The sequence below is a fragment of the Sceloporus undulatus genome, chromosome 5 (genome assembly GCF_019175285.1).
Source record: "Sceloporus undulatus isolate JIND9_A2432 ecotype Alabama chromosome 5, SceUnd_v1.1, whole genome shotgun sequence".
Classification (NCBI taxonomy): domain Eukaryota; kingdom Metazoa; phylum Chordata; class Lepidosauria; order Squamata; family Phrynosomatidae; genus Sceloporus; species Sceloporus undulatus.
In genome coordinates this window covers 101,650,478-101,671,055 of record NC_056526.1, presented here as the reverse complement: position 1 = coordinate 101,671,055, position 20,578 = coordinate 101,650,478, and the positions used below count along the sequence as shown (strand labels likewise).

The following is a 20,578-nucleotide window of genomic DNA, read 5'->3' as shown; positions in this document are numbered from 1 at the left end:
GGTTGTTTCCATTTCTGCTGTGAAAAGGGCAGAAAGTTACTGGGGAATGAATGTATTCACGTTTTAACATGTACAGGAGACATGATGGCGAGGAGGGGGAATGCAGCTGTTTCCGATGCTGCTGGGGAAGGCTGCTTGCATGGCTGCAAAAACAGACCATATATCCCATAGGAAGGGTGCTTGTGTGGCTGCAAAAACAGACCATATATCCCATAGGAAGGGTGCTTGTCTGGCTGGAAAAAAATGGACCATATCTGCCAGAAAAAGAATGCTAGTTTGGATGTCAAAACAGACCATATCTCCCATAGAAAGGCTGCTTGTGTGGCTGGAAAAAATGGACCATATCTCCCAGAAAAAGAGTGCTAGTTTGGGTGCCAAAATGGACTCTAAAACCCATAGAACATTATTATTATTATTATTGTTATTATTATTATTAACCTTTATTTATAAAGCGCTGTAAATTTACACAGCACTGTACATACAATCTTATTAATTGGACGGTTCCATGCCCTCAGGCTTACAATCTAAAAAGACACAACACAAAAGGAGAAGGGAAAGGTGGTGGGGAAGGGGCCTTTCTAGTAGGATAATACATATAAAATACATAGCAATACAGGAAATGATTCAATAAAACAGACAACAAAGAAACATCAAATAGCAAGTGACAGTTATGCAATGCCTGGGAATGCTTCTCTGAACAGGATGGTCTTCAACTCCTTTTTGAAGCTGGTTAAAGGAGTGATGGCTCTTGCTCACGGGGGAAGAAGGTTCCAGGAGTGAGGGGCAGCGAGTGAGAAGGGGTGAATCCTAGATGGGGCAGAGGAAATCCTGGGCTGGGACAGCAGACCTTGACTACCAGAACAGAGGACCCTTGTGGGAAGGTGAGGAGAAATAAGGTCTGATAAGTAAGGAGGGGCCACCCCATGGGGGGCTTTAAACGTTGACAGCAGGAGCTTATACTGAATGCAGAAAGGAAGGGGGAGCCAGTGAAGGGATGCCAACACAGGAGAGTTATGGTCAGAGCGCTGAGCGGACGTGATAATGTGTGCAGCTGAATGCTGGACAGAAATTAGAGGATGGAGGTGAGAAAGAGGAAGCCCAGCCAGGAGGATGTTACAGTAATCAAGTCGTGAGACCACTAGGACATGGACCAGGATCTTGGCAGTAGAGCTGGAGAGATATGGTCGGATTTTGGCAATGTTGTACAAAAAGAATCTACAAGCCTTGGCTGTGGTCTGGATCTGAGGGATACACGACAGAGAAGAATCAAAGATGAAACCAAGACTGCGGGCTTGCTGGACTGGTTGAATAGAAATGTTGTCCACAGAGACAGAAAAGGAGTGTTGAAGGGTGGACTTAGGAGGAAAGACAAGAAGCTCCGTCTTGGACAAGTTGAGCTTCAAACGCCGATGGCGCATCCACTGTGAGACAGCTGTGAGACAAGACGAAACTTGCTGTTCAAGCCTTGGAGAAAGATCAGGGGTGGAAAGATACAACTGGGTGTCATCGGCATACAGATGGTAGGAAAAACCAAAAGAGCTAATGAGTTTACCTAAGGACAGTGTGTAGAGAGAAAACAGAAGAGGACCCAGAACTTAAAGCAATCTTTCACGTGAGGCTAGCATTCACGTGAAAGTGGAACCAGGAAGTGGCCCCCTTCTTAACCCTGGAAGTGCATAGGTTCACGATGCGTTCAGAGCCCCACTGAGCATGTGCAAGTGTCCCAATCTGAATTGTTGAATCCGCATGGTATGTACTGGTGTGTTAATACAATGTGCACTCACTCCACTTTGACCTTGTAATTACCACAATTTCATTCTTCATGTGTGATAGTTCATTGCATGAATTGCCTTGGATTTGAAGTGACTCTGCTATGGAAGCACTTCGGTTTAGAGTTCCAGGCTCACATGTGATAAACACCTATGACTCTGGAGACCAAGTTTCAAATACCTGCTCAGCTATGGAAACCCATTGAGTGTGACCTTTGGTAAGTCACACTCTCTCTGTCTTTGCAGAGTCCCTCTGACCAAATCTTGCCAAGAAATCCCTGTGATAGAGTTGCCCTAAGGTTACCATATGTCAGAAACAACTTGAAGGCACACAGCCACAACAACAACTGTTATTAGTAGTTACTAGTGATGATGGATGTATTACCTTCAGTCTAAGAGGCAATGTGCTGGGTAGCACAGCTAGGGGAGTATATGTTGCACTTGTATGGTTTTCTCATAGGCATCTGGTTGAATACTATGGACTGTTACAGACTGCCAAAATAAAACAGCTTCGGGGCTCTTTGGAGGTATGCTGTTTAAATGATGCATGGGTCCTAAGAGTCTGGAGGTCGTGCCAAAGCCACACTCCATTCCTAAGCACTGGAGTGCAGCTTTGGTGCAGCTTCCAGATTCTTAGGATGCATGCATCATTTAAACAGCATACCTCCAAAGAGACCCGAAGCAGCTTTATTTTGGCAGTCTGTAACAGACCAAAATGACTGGAAAGCTAGATTAAATAGGTCTTTGTGTGATTCAACCAGACTCTTCTTATGTTCTTAACTTCTGATAGTGATTTTCAAATGTCATTCCAAGTGAACATAAAACATTACTACAGTGGTATTTCGTTTATTCTTTTTATTAACATCAAAATACAAAACAAACAAATACTACAGTGGTATTTGGTGTGGAGCAGCCAGTGCCATCAAAAGGATCTGAATTTTTATTTGAGTATAAAGCAAATACTTACCTAATTATGAATCACTTACTATAATCCTGCCCATTTCTTTCTGTTCTTTCTTTAAGAATGATGAAGCTATTCAACCGCCTGCACAAGTCCATGGCAGTCTTTGAATATTTTGCCAGCTCTACCTGGGAATGGAGTTCAGACAATGTGAACATGTTATTGAATCAACTTAGTCCAAAAGACAAGAAAGTAAGCATTCTACTTAATCAAAGTAATATCTTAACCATTAAACAATTCTTGTCTGTAATACAGCTTGTAGAGTTCAAGGCTGAAACAATTCAATTTTCAAATAGGCCCAGCAGTCAAGTCCAACACAATCTGGGCTGATAGCTAAAACAGGCCTTTGGCATTTTCTGGTGGGATCCATGATCAGTAAATAAATAATGGACATTATCATACCAGCCCCTTTCTCAAACCAGTCATGCTTGTAATAATAAAACGGGGACATATCACTTTCTAGGCAGCCATCACCACATCTCTCTCATTAATGCCACCAGGGCTGCTGTCCCCATCACTCTCTCTTCCTGCCCTCTCCTTTAACCCCACTTCCCTCCCATATGTCCTACCGATCATGACTTTAGGTGTTGTCTTTTTTAATCCATTTTTTCACACAATTCTGGAGTTCTGCAACTGTGATTTAAGCTTTATCAAGTTTTTTAAAACTTCAGTTGAGGCTACAGAACTCTGGAATTTTACTAACTACTGTGGGGGGGGGAGAAGAAAAATAATAGCGAGGGGGGGGGGAAATGGGGAGGGAACACTGACACAATGTGACTAGCCATCATGTGACTGCCCCAGGAATTACTTTTCAGAGCTGGGGCATTGCACAATTGCCAGGTCATTCAGAAATTAAAAGTGGCATATTATGTCAAATTTAAAAATCTCCAGGTGTGTGTGTTGTGTGTATTTGGGTCACTACAGATTATGGCAACCCTAAAACGACCCCATCCTGGGGTTTTCTTGGCAAGATTGGTTCCGAGGAGTTTTGCCATTGCCTTTCCCCTGAGGCTGAGAGAGTGTGACTCCCCCAAAGTCATGGGTCTCCACAGCCTTACAGCCTCCCCTTCGCTTCCAGCCCAATGCTACCTCCGAAGCCCTTGCCTCCCCCCATTCATCCTCTTCCAATAATAATAATAATAATAATTCCTCACCTTGGAATGCCATCTCTGCATCCTTTGCTTTCCCTCATTGCCAGCCCAGAATATACATATGTAGCAAAAGCATTCTGTATCAATTTGCCAAATTGAAAGAGATACATTTGTAACATTCGTATTGTAGCATTTGCATATAAAATTTAGGGAAAAAGCCTTTTGCAAAGTGTGTGCTGGGAGCAAGCAAATGAAAGGGAAAGTACCACAAGCAGACACACATTCTATTTATGTATTTATCTACCTGTAGAACTATGCACATAGACTGTCAAATATATAAAAAATAAAAAGAGAGCTGCCTGGTGCGAGAGGGTGGCTTGTTCCGTTGTGTGCCCTCCCTCTGACCTACCCTGAACTTAACCTTTTCTCAGGCACCCCGATTGCCCTTTGCACCCTTCCTCCGGCTCCTTCCTCCTCCTCCTTTTGCTCCATTCCCCCCGATTGCCTTTTGGCACCCTTCCTCTGGTTCATGCTTCCTCCTCCTCTTGCTCCGTTACCCCCAATCACCCTTTGCATCCTTCCTCCAGCTCCTTCCTTCTCCTTCTCTCCTCCTTCTCCAATGAAGGAGAAGGAATGTTCTGCCCACTGCCCTCCCTCTGACCTAAATCCCTCCCCTGAACTTGCCCTGATCATGATCGGGGCAAGTTCATATTCGCCGAACCTGTTTTTTAAAAAAGATACACCTTTTACTCCACTTCCAAATGACCTGTGCTAAGGGGCATTTGCCCCGGAATGGGTGTGGAAGCCTCGGATTCACTTGTGGGAGATTCAGGGTGAATATGAACTTCATGTGCATAATTCAGTTCCTGATCTGGGATAAAAGGTAGTCTGAATGGCCCCAGAGACACTTTCAAGCAGCACTTACAATAAAGAAATTCTTCCTAATATTTAGGTGGGATCTCTTTTCTTGTAATGTAATCGATTAGATCATATTCTATGCTCTGGAACAGCAAAGAACAAGCTTGTTTCATCTTCTACATGACATCCCTTCAGATATTTGTTTCTTTTACTTTTTGAAAATATTCTTACAGTACCTTAAGATAGGCAAACATAATACCTTAAACAAATACTATATTGCTCTGTTGGAAGAATATCTTTCAAGCTATTAGGGATATATCCTATCCACCAGATGTTGGTAGCTCATTTAATTTTTCTGTTAATCAGAATCTGCCTGAATGCATCAAACCATCCAGAAGCTTAAAAATCATCCTTAGAACCAGTAACACTGGTGAAATTGACGAAATCCTACCTGCAGCTTTCCTTCTTTCCCCACTGTTCTGGCAGTGACATCCAGCCATCCAGAAAGCCTTAGGTGTCAAGAAATGTCCATGTTGGTGCTTAAATGTAATGGGAAGAATATTTCCCATGATTGCCAAATACTCTGGCTGTACCCCTTAGGCAGGGCAGTTTACAAACTTAATTTAGACCAGTGCTGTTTCCAGGGTGGATGAAGCTCTCCCTACATCCTTTGGTGTCCAGGATGTGGATGTGGTACATGGGACCACATCCACATGGTGTAGTGATTTGTGTTTTGCACTATGACTTTAGACGCCAAGGTTTGAATCTGGGCTCAGTCATGCAAACCCACTGGGGGACCTTGAGCAAGTCACACTCTCTCAGTCTCAGAGAATGGCAGTGATAAAGCATCTCTGAAGAAACTTGCCATGAAAACCCCATGAGAGAGTCACCTTAAGGTTGCCATAAGTCAGAAACAATTTGAAGGCACACAGCAACAACAACAACAACAACAAACACATGGGTCCAAAACAGAACTGTCCAAAAAAAGGATTGCTTTCCTAGTGACTGAAGATCTAAAGTTCTTTATATCTTGTTTGCTTACTTTAACATTTTGTGCATATTCAGAAACTGTGGTCCTTACTCCACTCCATTTGTAATGCATCACTACTGTTCTTTCTTTTTTCCTCTAATTCCAGTTATTCTACTTTGATGTCCGTCAGCTGCATTGGTCAGAATACATAGAAAACTATTGCTTAGGAACAAAGAAATATCTCTTGAAGGAAGACATGGCTGGAATTCCTGAAGCAAAGCGGCACTTGAGAAAGTGAGTCATGAACAATCTTTAACATATTTTATGTTAGCAGTTTGCCATTGTGCTATTAAACTTCAGTGGTGCAACAGTATAAACGTGGCTTTTTTGTCTTTTGTTTGTTTGTTTAAACAAGGTTTGTTTTCCATACATACCTCATTTGCAGGTGAATTCAAGCTTTTGGGAGGATTCAAGGGCCTTGGCACTAGTTATAAATAAAGTATATGGGGGAACAGCTGCTTGTTTGCAAGGGGAAATGGTCTTTTACACAAAAATAGACTGCACCTTCAGTTGCAGGGCAAATTCATTAGTGGTAGGGAAACTATGGAGAGCTGCAAAAATGTACAGGAGGCAACACATGAGTCATGTATTGCCCACCTGTGAATCAATTCAACAGGAGTAATATAATTCTAATAGAAGAACAAGTTGCTTAGCTGTAACTATGGTTCTTGGAGTGGTCATCTGTGCCCTAACACAATAGGGTTTGCACTTGTGCAGAGACTCCATTCGGAAGCTGAAAAGCTGAGCAGATTGGCGGGAGGCCCCACCCACTCCTGTGTACTGAGCATGCCTAATCCCGCCAATCTAGCTCCACCTTCAATTCACGTCTGCCGCAAAACATATCAGCAGGGACCTGACTGAGGGGAGGTAGGGCGGGTTTGTGTGAGGGCACAGATGACCACTCAAAGAACCACAGTTACAGGTAAGCAACCTCTTCTTCTTCTTCTTCGTGGTCTCTGTGTGTCACACAATGGGGTGACTAAAAAGCTGTACCTGTGGCAGGTGGGAAGGTCACTGCAGAATTGAAGAAAGAACAGCATGGCCAAAACGGACATCCTGACGAGACCTGGAATCAAGCCAGTAATGCTGGACAAATGAGGAAGGTTGGGACCATGTAGCTGCCTTGCAGACATCAGATAGAGGGACACCTCTGAGGAAGGCGGCAGATGAGGCTATGGCCCTAGTTGAATGTGGGCGCACACCAACAGGAAGAGGGCATTTGACCAGTTCATAAGCCAGAAGAATGGTCTGGGCAATCCACTTTCAAAACCTTTTAGAGGAAACAGGGTGACCTTTCCTAGGTCCACCATAACAAACAACTTGTTGGTTAACCTGAACTCAGTAGAATGAAGCACGGCTAACATCAAGTGTGTACATAGTCTTTTGATATGCCAGCTGCACCCTTTCCTGGAAGCTGGGGATCTTGAAACTGTGGTACATGTGCTGGTAACCTCTTGTCTTGATTTCTGTAATGCACTCTACATGGGGCTACCCTTGTGCTTGGTCTGGAAACGTTGACTAGTACAGAATATGGCAGCCAGATTGGTCTCAGCTACATCCAGAAGAGACCATATAACACTGATATTCCCATCCGTTTCCAGGCCCAGTACAAGGTATTACTTATCACCTTTAAAGCCCTAAATGGCTTGGGTCCAACCCGTTTTAGGGTCTCCCTCCTTCCGTACAATCAACCCCACACATTCAGGTCCTCTGGGAGGAATCCACTGCAACCTTTAAAAACTAGACTGTCTGCAACTGCCCAGAAGACCTTTTCGGCCATTGCTCCCAGATTATGGAATGGCCTGCTGGATGAAATCCATCATATTACCACCTCAAACAGCTTTTAAAAAGCTGTTAAGATGGATCTCTTCTGGCAGGCCTTTCCTGAATAGATACCCGGCCACCAAAAGAAGACCCAACTGGTTGACCTCTGATTGATTACAGTTACTGTCTATCTGTTATTTGTTATTATTGCTACTGCTTTAAAGTATGTTTTAATTGTAATTAGTTTAATTGTATTTTAAGGGGGGAATGGTGGGTTATGGAATGTATATTTTAATGCTGTAAGCCTCCCCGGTTGCATTGCGCAGAGAGGTGGGATAATTATTATTATTATTATTATTATTATTATTATTATTATTATTTGTTCTCCAGAGGCATAGAAGAGTCTGTATAGAAGGTAGAGTAGGCAGGAGCCCTGGTGGCGCAGTGGTTAAATGCCTGTACTACAGCCTCTCATTCAAAACCATAAGGTTGTGAGTTCAATACCAGAGAAAGGGCTCAAGCTTGACTCAGGTTTGCATTCTTCTGAGGTTGCTAAAATGAGTGCCAGATTGTTGGGGACAATTAGCTTACACTTTGTAAACCACTTAGGGCGTGCTTAAGTGCATTGATAAGTGGCATAGAAATGTACTTGCTATTGCTACTTGCTACAGGTAGCACAATTTCCTGAGAGAGGTGGAAAGGGGATATCACCTTAGGGAGAAAGGAAGGGTCCAGCCTAAGGACCATGCAGTCAGTTCAGAGGACCTCCTGGCCAATGTGATGGTGACTAAGAATGCCACTTACTGTGTAAGCTGCCTGAGAATTCTAAATACTCCTCCTTAAAACTGCAAATCCCAGAATGCAACAGGAAGCAGCTATAGGAGTCAAAGTGGAATAGTAGCACTTTAAGAGTATAGTGTGATAAACATCAAAGTAAGGCCTGGTAAGGTGCATAAGCACCAGAGAGAGTGACCATGCAAGAGCTAGCAGAGGCAATGGAGGGTAGAGGTGAAGCAGACCTTTTAAGAACCTTTTCAAGGTTGGAGAGGTGAAGAGCCGAGCAGACAATGAACCAGAGGACTGATTGGCTACAATAGCTGACAAGTACACCTTGAGAAATGAGAATGATAGTCCTTGGTCATGAAGGTGAAACAGGAAGTGCAAGGCCATCGACAGTTGAACTGGAGAACATGGCTCGGCTCTAGCCTCAGCAAAGGCACAAAAGCGTTTCCATTTGTAGGAGTACAACCACTTAGTGGATTCCTTTCTGGAAGCTGGCAGGACCCTGAGGAGTTCAGGAATGGTCAAGGCTGGATCCTCCATGCTGTCAAGTGGAGGCTGCAGAGGTCTGGGTGGAGGACTGCACCATAGGAGTGGGACAGCAGATCCGGCCAATTCGGAAGTTTGAGGTAATGCCCCTTGGACAGGTGAAGTAGTGGGGCAAACAAGGGCTGCCTGGGCCAGTAAGGAGCCAGCAAGATTGCATTGGACCTGTCTCTGGTCATTTTGGTCACCACTCTCGCCACTAGTGGTAGTGGAAGCAAAACAGAGAGGAAGCAGTGGCTCCAACTGAGAAAGAATGCATCTCCCAGAGAGCCCTGCCATCGGCCTGCTCTGGTGCAGAACATTGGACACTGAGTGTTGTCTGGAGTGGCAAAGAGGTCCATGGAAGGTGTTCCCCAACATACAATGATGAGGCGAAAGGCTGCTTCAGACAGCATCCGGTCGTGCTGAAGGACCTTGTCCTGCTGAGGGAGTCTGTTAGGACATTGTCCTTGTCTGCGACATGAACTGCCACTGGGTGAACAGAATGGTGATGACACCATGTCCAGAGCTGTTGAGCAAGGTGGAGAAGGATGGATGAGTGCATCTCACCTTCTTTGTTGATATAACAGATTGTTATTGTGTTGTCTGTTACCACCTAGACAACTCTGTGAAGGAGATGAAATTTAAAGGCCTGAACGGCTTTGATAACAGCCAAAAGTTCTAGGGCATTGATATGCATCTCCCTTTCTGATGGGGACCAATGACCTTGTACACAAAGGTCCTTGTAATGAGCCCCCCAGTCTATTATGGATGTGTCTATGGTGACCATCCTGGAAAGTTCTGGAGTTGGAAGGGCATTCCCTGAGGATGTTTCTGGAGATGAACCACCACTGAAGAGAGTCCCAAACATATTGAGGGAGATTCAATTTCTTGAACTGTTTGTCGTTGAGGTGATCGAATACTGAGAGGAACTACTCCTGAAGGGGCCTGAATCTGAGTCGTGCCAGATAGGCTGTGGTAGAGGCCATGTGGCCTAGAAGGCTCTAAATGCCCCTTGCTGTGGCAAGGACGGAGTGAAGATGAGCCCAAAGGCTTTCTGCCCTCCTGGTGGGTAGGTAGGCACAAGCCATACAGAGTCCAGAGATGTGCCTATATAGTCTATCGCTCTGGCTGGTTCTAGAACAGATTTGGAAGGGCTGACAGTAAGGCTCAAATCAGTGAGGAGACAGAGAGTGGTGTGGACATCTCAGAGCAGTTGTCTGTGGGAGGACAAAACCGCAACCCATCGTCTAGGTAAGGAAAAATTTTGATTCCTTGTATCCGAAGGTGGGAGATGACCGCTGTCATGCATTTTGTAAAGATGTGAGGAGTGGTTGAGAGGCCAAAGGGAAGGAAGGTATATTAAAAGAGATCTCCATTGACAGCAAAACAGAAATTTGCGGTGCTGAGGCCTGATGATGATGTGAAAGTAAGCATCTTTCAGATTGATCGATGCAAATCAGTCTCCTCGATGAAGAAAAGGAAGACTAGATTGAAGGGTTACCATCTTGAACTTGCGAGGTTTGATGTACTAGTTCACGCCTCTCAGGTGGGGTGAAGTCCACCATCCCTCTTTGGCACTGTGAATTATCTGGAGAAGTAGCCATCCAGCCTGCAGCTGGGTGGGATCCTCTGAATGGCACCTTTGTTGAGAAGGGAGGAGATCTCCTCTAGAAGAGGAGAGGAGAATGGAGTGGATCAAAACATGCCGATAGGTGGAATACTTGAGAATTCTATGGAGTAACCCAGACGAATGATGATGAGTATCCCTGTATCTAAGGTGATTCAATGCCAGTTGTAAAAACAGCGGAGCTTGGTAAACTGATGGGATGGCAGAAAGGAAGTTGGGGGGGTCAGACAAGCTGATGGTGTCATCCTGACAGACACATCAAAAAGGAGATTTGGTGGAGGAAGATTTCTTGGAGAATTGTTGTTGCTGTTGTTGATGCTGCTGTTGTTGCTGCTGAGGATAGCATTGGCTGTAAGGCTTCCTAGAAGATTTTTGAGAAGAACCTCTTTATTGAGAAGAGAACCCAGAGTGAGACAGAATAGTTCAAGTGTGCGGACTTAGGACGCCACTGTTGTCTCCTATATTGTTGACATTGACCCATGACACCTATACGCTTGGCTGTGAGATGTGCCTTAGCCAATGTGTCTAGGGAGTCATCAGTCTTGGCTACAAAGAGACTGTTGCCTTCAAATGCAGATCTTCAGTGCACTTCTTGGCCTCATCAGTGAGGTCTGTGGACCTGAGCCAAGCATAATGGCAAAGGGCGCCAGCACCAGAGATAATTTTGGCCACACAGTCAACAGAATGCCTGGCAGAATGAATCCAAAGAGAGGACCTCAGTATAAAAATTGAGGGCAGCCATCTTTTGTTCTTCAGGCAAGTAAGAAATAAAGGTTGCCATCTTGTCCCAAATAAATTTCTGGTAAGCACCCATACAAGTCTGGAAGTTGCCCACTTTAGCAGAAAGGGCAGCAGAGGAGTCATATTGACATCCAAATATATCTAGATGCCTGCCTTCTTTCTCAACTGGCGCTGAGTGAGTTTTGCCAGAAGATTTAGAATTAGATTCAACCACCAAAGAGTTAGGAGTGGGGGGGAGGTGAATAAATAGGGCGCAGTGTCAGGCTAAACTCTGTACATGCCTTCTAGTTTTTTTGATGCAGGTGCCTTACAGATGCCCTGCAATCCTAGCACATATTCCGTATGTCAAAATGGCAGCGGCCTGTACAGATGGGCACCGCCATTTTGACATGACAGACGCTTAGTGTCCGCATGTTGCGGTGCACTTGTGATGTCGTGAGTGCAGCATTGGAGCACTCGGGCGTCACAAGTGCACTGGGAAAAGAACCCGCTTTTGCAGGTTCTTTTTCTGCCAATGGAAAACTGTGCGGTTTATCCACTGTGGCTTCCCGCCAGTGGAAAAAGAGGCGCCAGCAGAGCCTCCTTTTAAGACACTCTGTATCAGGCCCATGTCACTTGGTAATGTGTGAAAATTTACACACTCTTACACCCCTGTGGTTTTATTGGACTGATGCAGTAAAACAAACTTTAGAACAACAAACTTCAGAAGCAATTTCCCACCCTTTTACTTCATTTGCAAGTGCACTATGTGAAAATTCTCACACCAAGGCGATCATGTGACAGATTTCTAGACTCATACATAAAACAATTGAAGGGGCCGAGAAATCAGCAATTTGTATGATTATCAAATCATGATGAATGATTGTCACATCACTAACCATTTCCTTCTTCTTCCTTTTGCTTTTACTTTTACTATGAGTATAATCCAATAACGCCTTTTCATTGTTCTTAACCTCACTAGCAAGTCTGAGCTTATTCTGTGCTTTAGTTTTTCTGACTTTATCTTTCTTTAGTCATCCATCCTAGTTTATTGAGACACCTCCTCTTTGAAAGTATTTGAAATTGTGTCTTCAGTATCTCCCTTGAGTGAGGTTATTCGCATCGTTTTGGTAAAAAAGAAAAGATATCTAAATGACCTCGGAGTTAACTTAATTCAGCTTTTCTAAAGTCTAGAATGCATGTCTGACGGTGCTTGGTTTCCTCTTTCCACTGTATAACAAAACTCCAGGAGAAAATGATCACTCCCACCTAAAGATCCCACCACTTGCACCCTCTTAACCAGTGTCCAAAACACACAGCAGAAATAACTGACCAGTCTCAATGCTAGGGAATTACAGGAACTGTAATTTTGTGAGATGTTTAGCCTTCTCTGTCAGAGGGCTCTCGTGCCACAATAGACTACAGTTCTCAGGATTCCCTAGCACTGAGCCAGGGCAGTTAAAGCTGTCTCAGACTGGATTATTTCTGCAGTGTGTTTTAGACCCATGTCATCCCTGTTGGTTAGGATCAGATCTAAAACAGTTGATCTCCTTGTTTCCTCTTCCACCTTCCATCCTTTGACAATTGAGGAATTTGCTGGACCTTATATTTTTGATTGAGTTTGGTTGCAGTATATCTCTAGGCCAGAGAGAGCAAAGCCTCTATAGTGCAACAATAACATCAGCCTCATGGTACAAGAGTCAAGCATATGGGCATGAAATAGGAAGGCGAGAAGAATGTTTTCTGCAGTACTATTTGCCACCAAGTTCATACTCTCTTTCTCTACCCTCCCTTCCTCACAGGCTAAGGAATATTAAGTATGCACTCAACACAACACTTCTTGTGACCATCTGGTATGTATTCATTGCAAAGTCACAAATGGCTCAGAACATGTGGCACTTCATCGTGAACCTCTGCTACAAGTTCCTTAGCTACTTCAGATCTTCTAGCACCCTCAGGCAATGAAGTATAACTCCAGTTACTGAACACCATCATCTCACAGAAGATCCTCAATTTCTTCAAACAACAACTGTAGGTGTTTCAAAATAGGAGAGTATATCTTAACTGCCACATTGGCCAGAATTCAGCATATACAGGACTGAAGATTTGAACATCTTGAAATATTTGCCTCCTTTCCTCAATGAAAAGTTGAAAATTAACATAAACTGACATCTTTTACCTTCAATATAAAATGCTACCTAGGAGCAAGGGAGAGAGAGACTTTGAAACAATATGGATTTTTCTTCAGCAAGCCACCATCAACAGTGTCAGATTTTGAGTAGTGCTTTTCAATTTAAGGGAAAAATGTACACAGAATGAGGCAAGTAATTGCATCTATCATAGTTTTCAGTAAAGTTAGCTTTATAGTGGCATACAGGGTATTAATATTTAAGAAGATTTTGCAGTTTAGTGAGCTGCTTATGAAAAACAAGCCCTACTTTTGTAATCAGAAGAAAACTTGAATCAGGGACATAGCACTGCATTGTTCCTGATAATTATGTGGGTAAAAATTATGATTTGAACTTTTATGCCTGACTAAACTTACCTTCCAAATGAAAATGTAGTTGAATTATTACATGCATGACTTTATTCTATCTTGCCACTCTCCCAGCATTTAAAACACTGCAAGGGAAGTCTGCCATAAGAAAATTTAGCTTATATCTTTGGTAGGAACATTTTTGTCTAAAAGAGGGGAAATATAAAAAGGTTAACAAAGTGCGCTCTCTCTCTCCCCCCCCTCTCTCTCTCCCTCTCTCTCCCTCCCTCCCTCCCCCCCTCTCTCTATGTGGGTGTGCGTGTGGGCGTGGATGCATGTGCATGAGTGACAAGGAGATGCAACAGTAAATTTTAAGGCCAGTGACTGCTATTGAACATATCTATTACAAGAGTCAATTTAATGTTTCAGAATTATGTATCAGGAAACTCAAAATGCCCAGAATGTTTACATATATGTTGCTGTTATTTGTGTTTTATGTCCCAGCTCTCAGAATAGCTAAAACTGGGTTAGCATTTCTTTGACAAACAAGGCACATTCCTGCAGCAAATAAATCTCACAGGCAAAGCAACACAGGTAATGGTAGCAGCAGGAGTAGGATGGGACACTTGTTTCCCCTGTCAAAGGACCATTCTGAATAGTCAAGCATTGTGTGAATTCTAGTCCAAAACATCTGGACATTACCAGGTTCGGGAAGTATTTACACTGAAATCACAAATTTCAACTAGAAAATTGGATGTGATAGGTTTATTGCACAACTCTGATTAAAAATTGACTCCTTTGTGTATCCATCTAACTTGATTAATGTATTTTCCTTGACAAATAACTGAGAAAACTGTCTTTCATAAATCCTATGAACAATCAAGTGTCTCTTACCTATTAATTATAGGGAAAGATTTTTCAGGTAACCTAAGTCCAATGTAGCATCTTTGTTTGAATCTCATATATCTGGATCTATGCTTACCCAAGTTCCCTCATAGCAGAGGGCAACAATTCCTATTTATAATATCAACTTTGGGTGTCACATCCTAGGCCCAACCACCTCCATATGCTAACCATCTATAATTAATACAAAATTGTTTTTATCTCTACCATACTTTATCCTCTCTTGCATGTACACCTTTACATAGTGAGAGAAGTGGAATGTGTCAGAGAAACTGGAACCAACAGGAGACTGTAAAAAAATTAGACTCCTAGCAGATTCACCTAAGGCAGAATGTCAATGAGGAATCAACAGACAAAGACACAGCCATCCTCTTCAGGAAATAAGAGCCATTTCAGCTGAAGGGAACTGACAGTTCCTAAAATAAGAGTAGCAGAGAAGCTGCAGAAGAGCAGCAGTAGTAGTGGGAAGTGATACTAGTGGAAGATCTGTTACATACTACAGCAGTAACATTTTAGTTAGCTCTTGTCAGTATTGCTAGACTGGCATGCGCCAGTCACTCCTCCTTCCCTGCCCCTTTCCCGGCTTCAGCTGTCTTGGAGAGGCCAGAGAGGGCTGGGAGGAGCCAGAGGTGCGCACCACTGGCTCCTTCTCCCGAGCACCATTTTTTGGCTTCCCACTGTCTTGGAGAGATAGCGGGAGGCCCGAAAATGGCAGGGAGAAGGCAGAACAAGCATATGTGTGCCTCTTCCGCATTCTCCCTCTCCCCGTGCCTGGCGAAATGGCGTCTCGTGCCACCTGTGGCACGCGTGCCGTAAGTTCGCGATCATGGCCCTAGGGATTCAGTTTGGTCCCCTGAACCCTTAAAGTTGCCCACTCTGGTATAAACATTGCAATACATGGTATGTGTTAGCCTCATTCCTACCCAATGCTACCCCTCCCCTTTTATACCAGTGTTGCCATTAAATACATGCTTGACAGCTCTTCTATAGTTTGGATGTGGAAACCATTATCCAGGAGTCTGGATCAGGTATGCGATGTGGCTGAGTTGGGCAGAGAGGTGTGCAATAAGATCCGTTTTCACCCGCTCAACCCTGTTCAAGCCCGTGCCTGGATTGGGCGAAAATAGACATGTGATAATGTCCTACCTGGAAGAAAGAAGTTGACAGCATGAGCTTTCCTAAATTTAAGTCTGCTTCCTCAGATGCATTGAGTGTTGTCGCAGTGCGCCTTCAAATCCTTTCTGATTTATGGCAACCATATCATGGGTTTTCTGGGGCTGAGAGAGTGTGACTTATCCAAGGTCACCCAATGGGTTTCAATGACCAGCAGGGAAGCAAACTCCAGATTCTTACTCTGGTACCCAAACACTACAAGTTGAAACCAGAATTAGTATTCTAGTAATTTAAATTGAGAGGCCAAGGGGATGTACAGACTGCCCCAAAGGAATGGGGCCGTGGGAACTGTATGCTACAGCCCTGATCTGGCCTTTCTAGGGTGCAAAAAGAAGCTGCAAAAAGTGGCTCGTTTTTGTGCCCTGGAAAGGGCACGATAGCCGTGGTGCCATGGTTTTACAGTGCTCCTTCAGCACTGTGTTGTGCGGATGCAGCGCCAGAGGAGTGCTGTAATACCTCGTGCCGTGGGGTGCAGTGCTGTGCGCAGCGTCCCGCCACCATGGGGGCAGAGCCAGGGCATGCGTTGTGTAGACGCTATGCCCCAACTCTGCCCCAACCTGGCCCAAACTGCTAGTATGTACAGCCCCCAAGTCTGAAAAGTAAGGGTCTGTACAGACTGGCCAAATTAAAGCTGCTTCAGGTCACTTTGGAAGTATGCTGTTTAAATGACACACGCATCTTAAGAGGCCAGAAGCTTCTCCAAAGCTGCGCTCTAGTCCTTGGCTTTGATATGGCTTCCAGCCTGTTAGGATGCATGCATCATTTAAAGAGCATACCTCCAAAGTGACTCGAAGCAGCTTTATTTTGGCCTGTCTGTTTGGGCCCTAAGTGCACAGAAAAGAAAACAGTAAAGATACAAGAAGTGAAAGTACTTTTTGGCTTCATTGCTCCTTAACTGCCTGGATGTCCTCCTGGGCCCCTCTGGCTCCCCACCGAAACACTGCTGCCCCCACCCCATGAAGGTCAGGCAGAAGGCACCAAGGCGCCCTGCGCCAGAGGCCATAACCCCCTCGGATGGCAGCGGAAGGAGCTCCTGCCAGGGCTGAAGCCCACAGGAAGGGAGCCCCTCCCAGCCCCAGCACTGCAGAGGAGCCAAGACCAATCAAGTCCCAAAGGGCACAAAATGGCCTGTGGCTCCAGCTCCAGCAAGGCCCCATTTCCCAGCAGGCCTCTCTGCCCAGCGAAGGGGGTCTGTGTGGCCTCCTCCCAAGCGAAGAATGGGTTCCTTAAAGCGCCGATGAAGCAAGGCTGCCCAGCTGCATCCTCAGCACAGATATCATCCGGTTTGACACGGCTTTAACTGTCCAAGGCTGCATCCACACTGGGGAGAGAACCCAGTTTGGCCCCGCTTTAACTCTTTGACTGGCTTAAGGCTATGGAATTCTGGGAGTTGGAGTTTGTTGTGGGAACACAGCAGAGAACATTCTCCAACTCCCAGAATTCCATAGCACTTGGGGCTGACAAAGTTACAGCGCTGCCAAACCGGGTTACTTCTCTAGTGTAGATGCAGCCCAGGCTCCTCCATGCGAACTGAAGTTCGTTGTGGCGCCACAGAACAGAAGACGACATTCCCCAGATGCCAGGGCGGTTAAAGCCGTGTCAAAGCGGATTATTTCTGCGGTGAGGATGCCGCTGTGTGGCCAGGGAGGGAGCCGGAGTGGAGCCGGCGTTGGCTCCTTGCTGGCGCCGAGTGCTCCGTCCTGAGGCGGAGGAGGAGGAGGAGGAGGAGAAGGCGGCGGCAGACTGGTCCAGCCTGGGCTGGCCTCCCCTCCCCTCCCCTCCCCCGGCCGGATGTCGGGCGCCAAGGGCGAGGAGCCTCTTCCCTCCGCAGCCGCTGGGTCTACCGTCCTCCTCCCTTCGTGCAGCGGGAAGAGGAAGGCCTCCAGGAGCTGCTCCCTGACCCGGACCCTGAGGTAAAGGCCGCGCGGGCAGCGAGGGAAGGGGCGCCGCTGCGGGAGGGAGGCAGGGCGGGCGAGGGGCAGGCGGCTCCCGAGGGGGCGGCTGGGGCACCGACCACTCCCCCGGCCCCGCCTCGGAGGACAGCGAGCCCTGCGGCGGGAGATTAAGAACGGCTTGCCTCCTTCCCCCTTCTTCAACGACGGCGGCACCGAGGGGGCTGCAGCAGCAGGAGGGGGAGGCCCAGGGCAGCAGACAGAGCGCTCCTCCTTAAACCGGATTAACAGCCGCCGGGGTTCTCTGGTCAAGCGCCGTCGGCGGCGGCCTCGAGGGCTAAATAGGGCCAGCCTCCCAGAATGGCCCCGGGAGCCTGGAGAGGCATTTCTGACCCCTTTGGGCTCTCCAACGTTTTCCAAATGACTTGTCTGGCCCCAAAAGGCCCACCGGGAGCATGGGATGTACTTCCACCACATTTTGCTGCTTCCGTGGCCCAATTTAGGTCCACGAGACAGCTTTTTTGAAGCCCCAAACATAGTGAAAGTGCTCCACGACAGGCGCTTGTATGCACTTTCCTTGTGGGAGCAGGTGCAGCCCTTCGAAGTCTCCCAGGGGCTCATGTGGCCCCCTGGCCTCCCACAGATGCCCACCGCCCACCAAGACAACATCACAGCCTTCCCCAGATGAATATGCATTTCCCCAGGTTTCACAGAGAGAAATGAATGATCATTGCCATTTCAGTCATAGTGCCACTCTATTCTGCTCTGGACAAGACCCACCTGGAATACTGCGTCCAGTTCTAGGCACCACAATTCAAAAAGGACATTGAGAACCTGGAGCGTGTCCAAAGGAGGGCGACTAAAATGGTGAAGGGTCTGGAAACCATGCCCTATGAGGAACAATTTAGTGAGCTGGGGGTGTTTAGCCTGGAGAAAAGAAAGTTAAGAGGTGATATGATAGCCTTGTTTGAATATTTGAAGGGATGTCATATTGAGAGGGAGCAACCTTGTTTTCTGCTGCTCCAGAGAACAGGACCCGGAACAATGGATGCAAGCTACAGGAAAAGAGATTCCACCTGAACATTAGGAGGAACTTCCTGACAGTAAGGGCTGTTCGACAGTGGAATGCACTCCCTCGGAGGGTGATAGAGTCTCCTTCCTTGGAGGTCTTTAAGCAGAGGCTGGATGGCTATCTGTTGGGGATGCTTTGATTGAGAGTTCCTGCATGGCAGGGGGTTGGACTGGATGGCCCTTGCAGTCTCTTCCAACTCTGATTCTATGAATGGTCACAGCTATGTGACTGTCAAATGTGCAGTGTGTTGGGAGATGAGTGGGGGAACAGTGGGAACACCAAAGTTGTCTTGTTTGGCTTCATGTAGAGGTGTTTTATCATCTGCTTCCACATTTTGTCACAAACTTTCACTGAATCTGTTAGTATTCATATGTGAACATACAAAGTAGCACAGGATGAAAGAAGCCCCAATATTTGGTGAACAAGCTCATATGTGGATGATGACAATTGCAGACACACACAGACAGAGAGAGAGTTTTTAAAACATATCCTGGTGAAGGATAATATTTAGGTTACAGTCAAAGCCAGACATTTTTAGACATTAGAAAAACATGTCTCTTGTGAATGGTGACATTTGGAAAAATCTTAGGAGATATTGAGGACAGTCCAGCCAAAATTACACAGTCTTTGAAGTAAATGTGGCAGTTTCAAAAGTGCTCTGTGGCGGCTTTATACCCTTAACTATTATAGTGTGTCAAAACTAGCTTTGTACCCTCTAAGATGCAAAACAGATAGATTGTGGCACAAACATTAATGTGTGAGAACTTACAGTGTTATCTTTAGTGGTTGTGTGCCTTCAAGTGATTAACGACTTATGGTGATCCTAGGCAATCCTATCACAGGGTTTTCTGGGCAAGATTTGTTTTCTTCTTCTGAGGCTGAGAGAATGTGACTTGCCTAAGATCCCTGAGTTGGTTTCCATGGCTAAGCAGAGAGTTGTAGTCCAACGCTTGAGACACTCCACCATGCTAAGAGTGCAATAATCCAATTGTGCTGTAGCTAAGGTGGGTGCCACTGTGGCCAGGTCAGACATCTCAAGGTATGGGCACAGCTGGCACATTGCTCCTCCTCATAGTAGGCAGAGCTTGAGGCTTATGGCATTTCTGTTCAGTCTACATAACTGGAAAGCATACCATGAAACCTTTTCTCACCCCCCCCCCCTTCTTTGTTCAAAAGAAAAAATGAAATTAAAATCCAGTGGGCCCTTCTTATACACAGATTTTTTTATACACGGATTCGAGCATCCATGGTTTGAAAATGTTCCAAAAAAAGTATGATTATTTATTTATGGTATTTATACCCCGCCCTCCAGCCCTAATGGCTATCAGAGCGGTTTGAAATTAGTATTTTTCATTAGACGGTTCCCTGCCTTCAGGCTTACAATCTAAAAGTCACGACACAAAAGGAGAAGGGAATGGTGGAGGGAAAGGGGATGAGGTCCAGTGGTTCTTCTCTCCCTCTGAGGCCTGGACCAAGGCAGATGGATTGGAGGGAGGACTCTTCTTTAATGGGACTTGAGCATACATGGATTTTGTTATACACAGGGGATCTTGGAACCAAACCCTAGCGTATCACAAGGGTCCACTGTACTTCTCAGTGGGAAGGTAACAGCGCTCAGTGGTGTCATACTGGCCACATGACCACCAGAGCAGTCCTCGGACAATGCTGGCCCTTCAGCTTAGAAACTGAGATGAGCACCACCCCCTACAGCCAGTCACGACTAGACATTCATACCAAGGGACTACCTTTACCTTTAATTAATATTAATGATCTTAGTAGCATAATTTATAATAGTATTAGTACTAATCTATGGAGTCTGAAGAAAGTGCCTGGGTTTAATTGTCCTTGTGATGGAAATAAAGAATTTGTTTTTGTGTATTTTAATCAGGAAGCTTAGAGTTGAACGAGGGAGTTTTCTAGAAACTGGGGCCAGC

General features: G+C 45.5%; 2 protein-coding genes across 3 annotated transcripts in view; both read left to right on the top strand.

Annotated features, from left to right (window-relative positions):
* LOC121931470 (fatty acyl-CoA reductase 1-like) overlaps positions 1 to 13,787 on the top strand; it is a 68,248-nt gene extending 54,461 nt beyond the window's left edge. The window contains exons 10-12 of the mRNA XM_042469284.1: positions 2,793 to 2,922; positions 5,816 to 5,943; positions 12,931 to 13,787. Of these exons, the coding sequence (XP_042325218.1) occupies positions 2,793 to 2,922; positions 5,816 to 5,943; positions 12,931 to 13,093 (421 nt within the window). The 3' untranslated portion in view covers positions 13,094 to 13,787. The remainder of the gene's footprint in view (positions 1 to 2,792; positions 2,923 to 5,815; positions 5,944 to 12,930) is intronic.
* A 3,656-nt stretch (positions 13,788 to 17,443) lies between these two features.
* The window catches only part of LOC121931604 (fatty acyl-CoA reductase 1-like), a 68,050-nt gene continuing 64,915 nt past the window's right edge, over positions 17,444 to 20,578 (top strand). Inside the window, exon 1 of one of the 2 annotated variants that reach the window (XM_042469539.1) lies at positions 17,444 to 17,593. The gene's annotated coding sequence lies outside the window, so the exon portion shown is untranslated. The remainder of the gene's footprint in view (positions 17,594 to 20,578) is intronic. The other variant, XM_042469540.1, reaches the window with a different exon arrangement.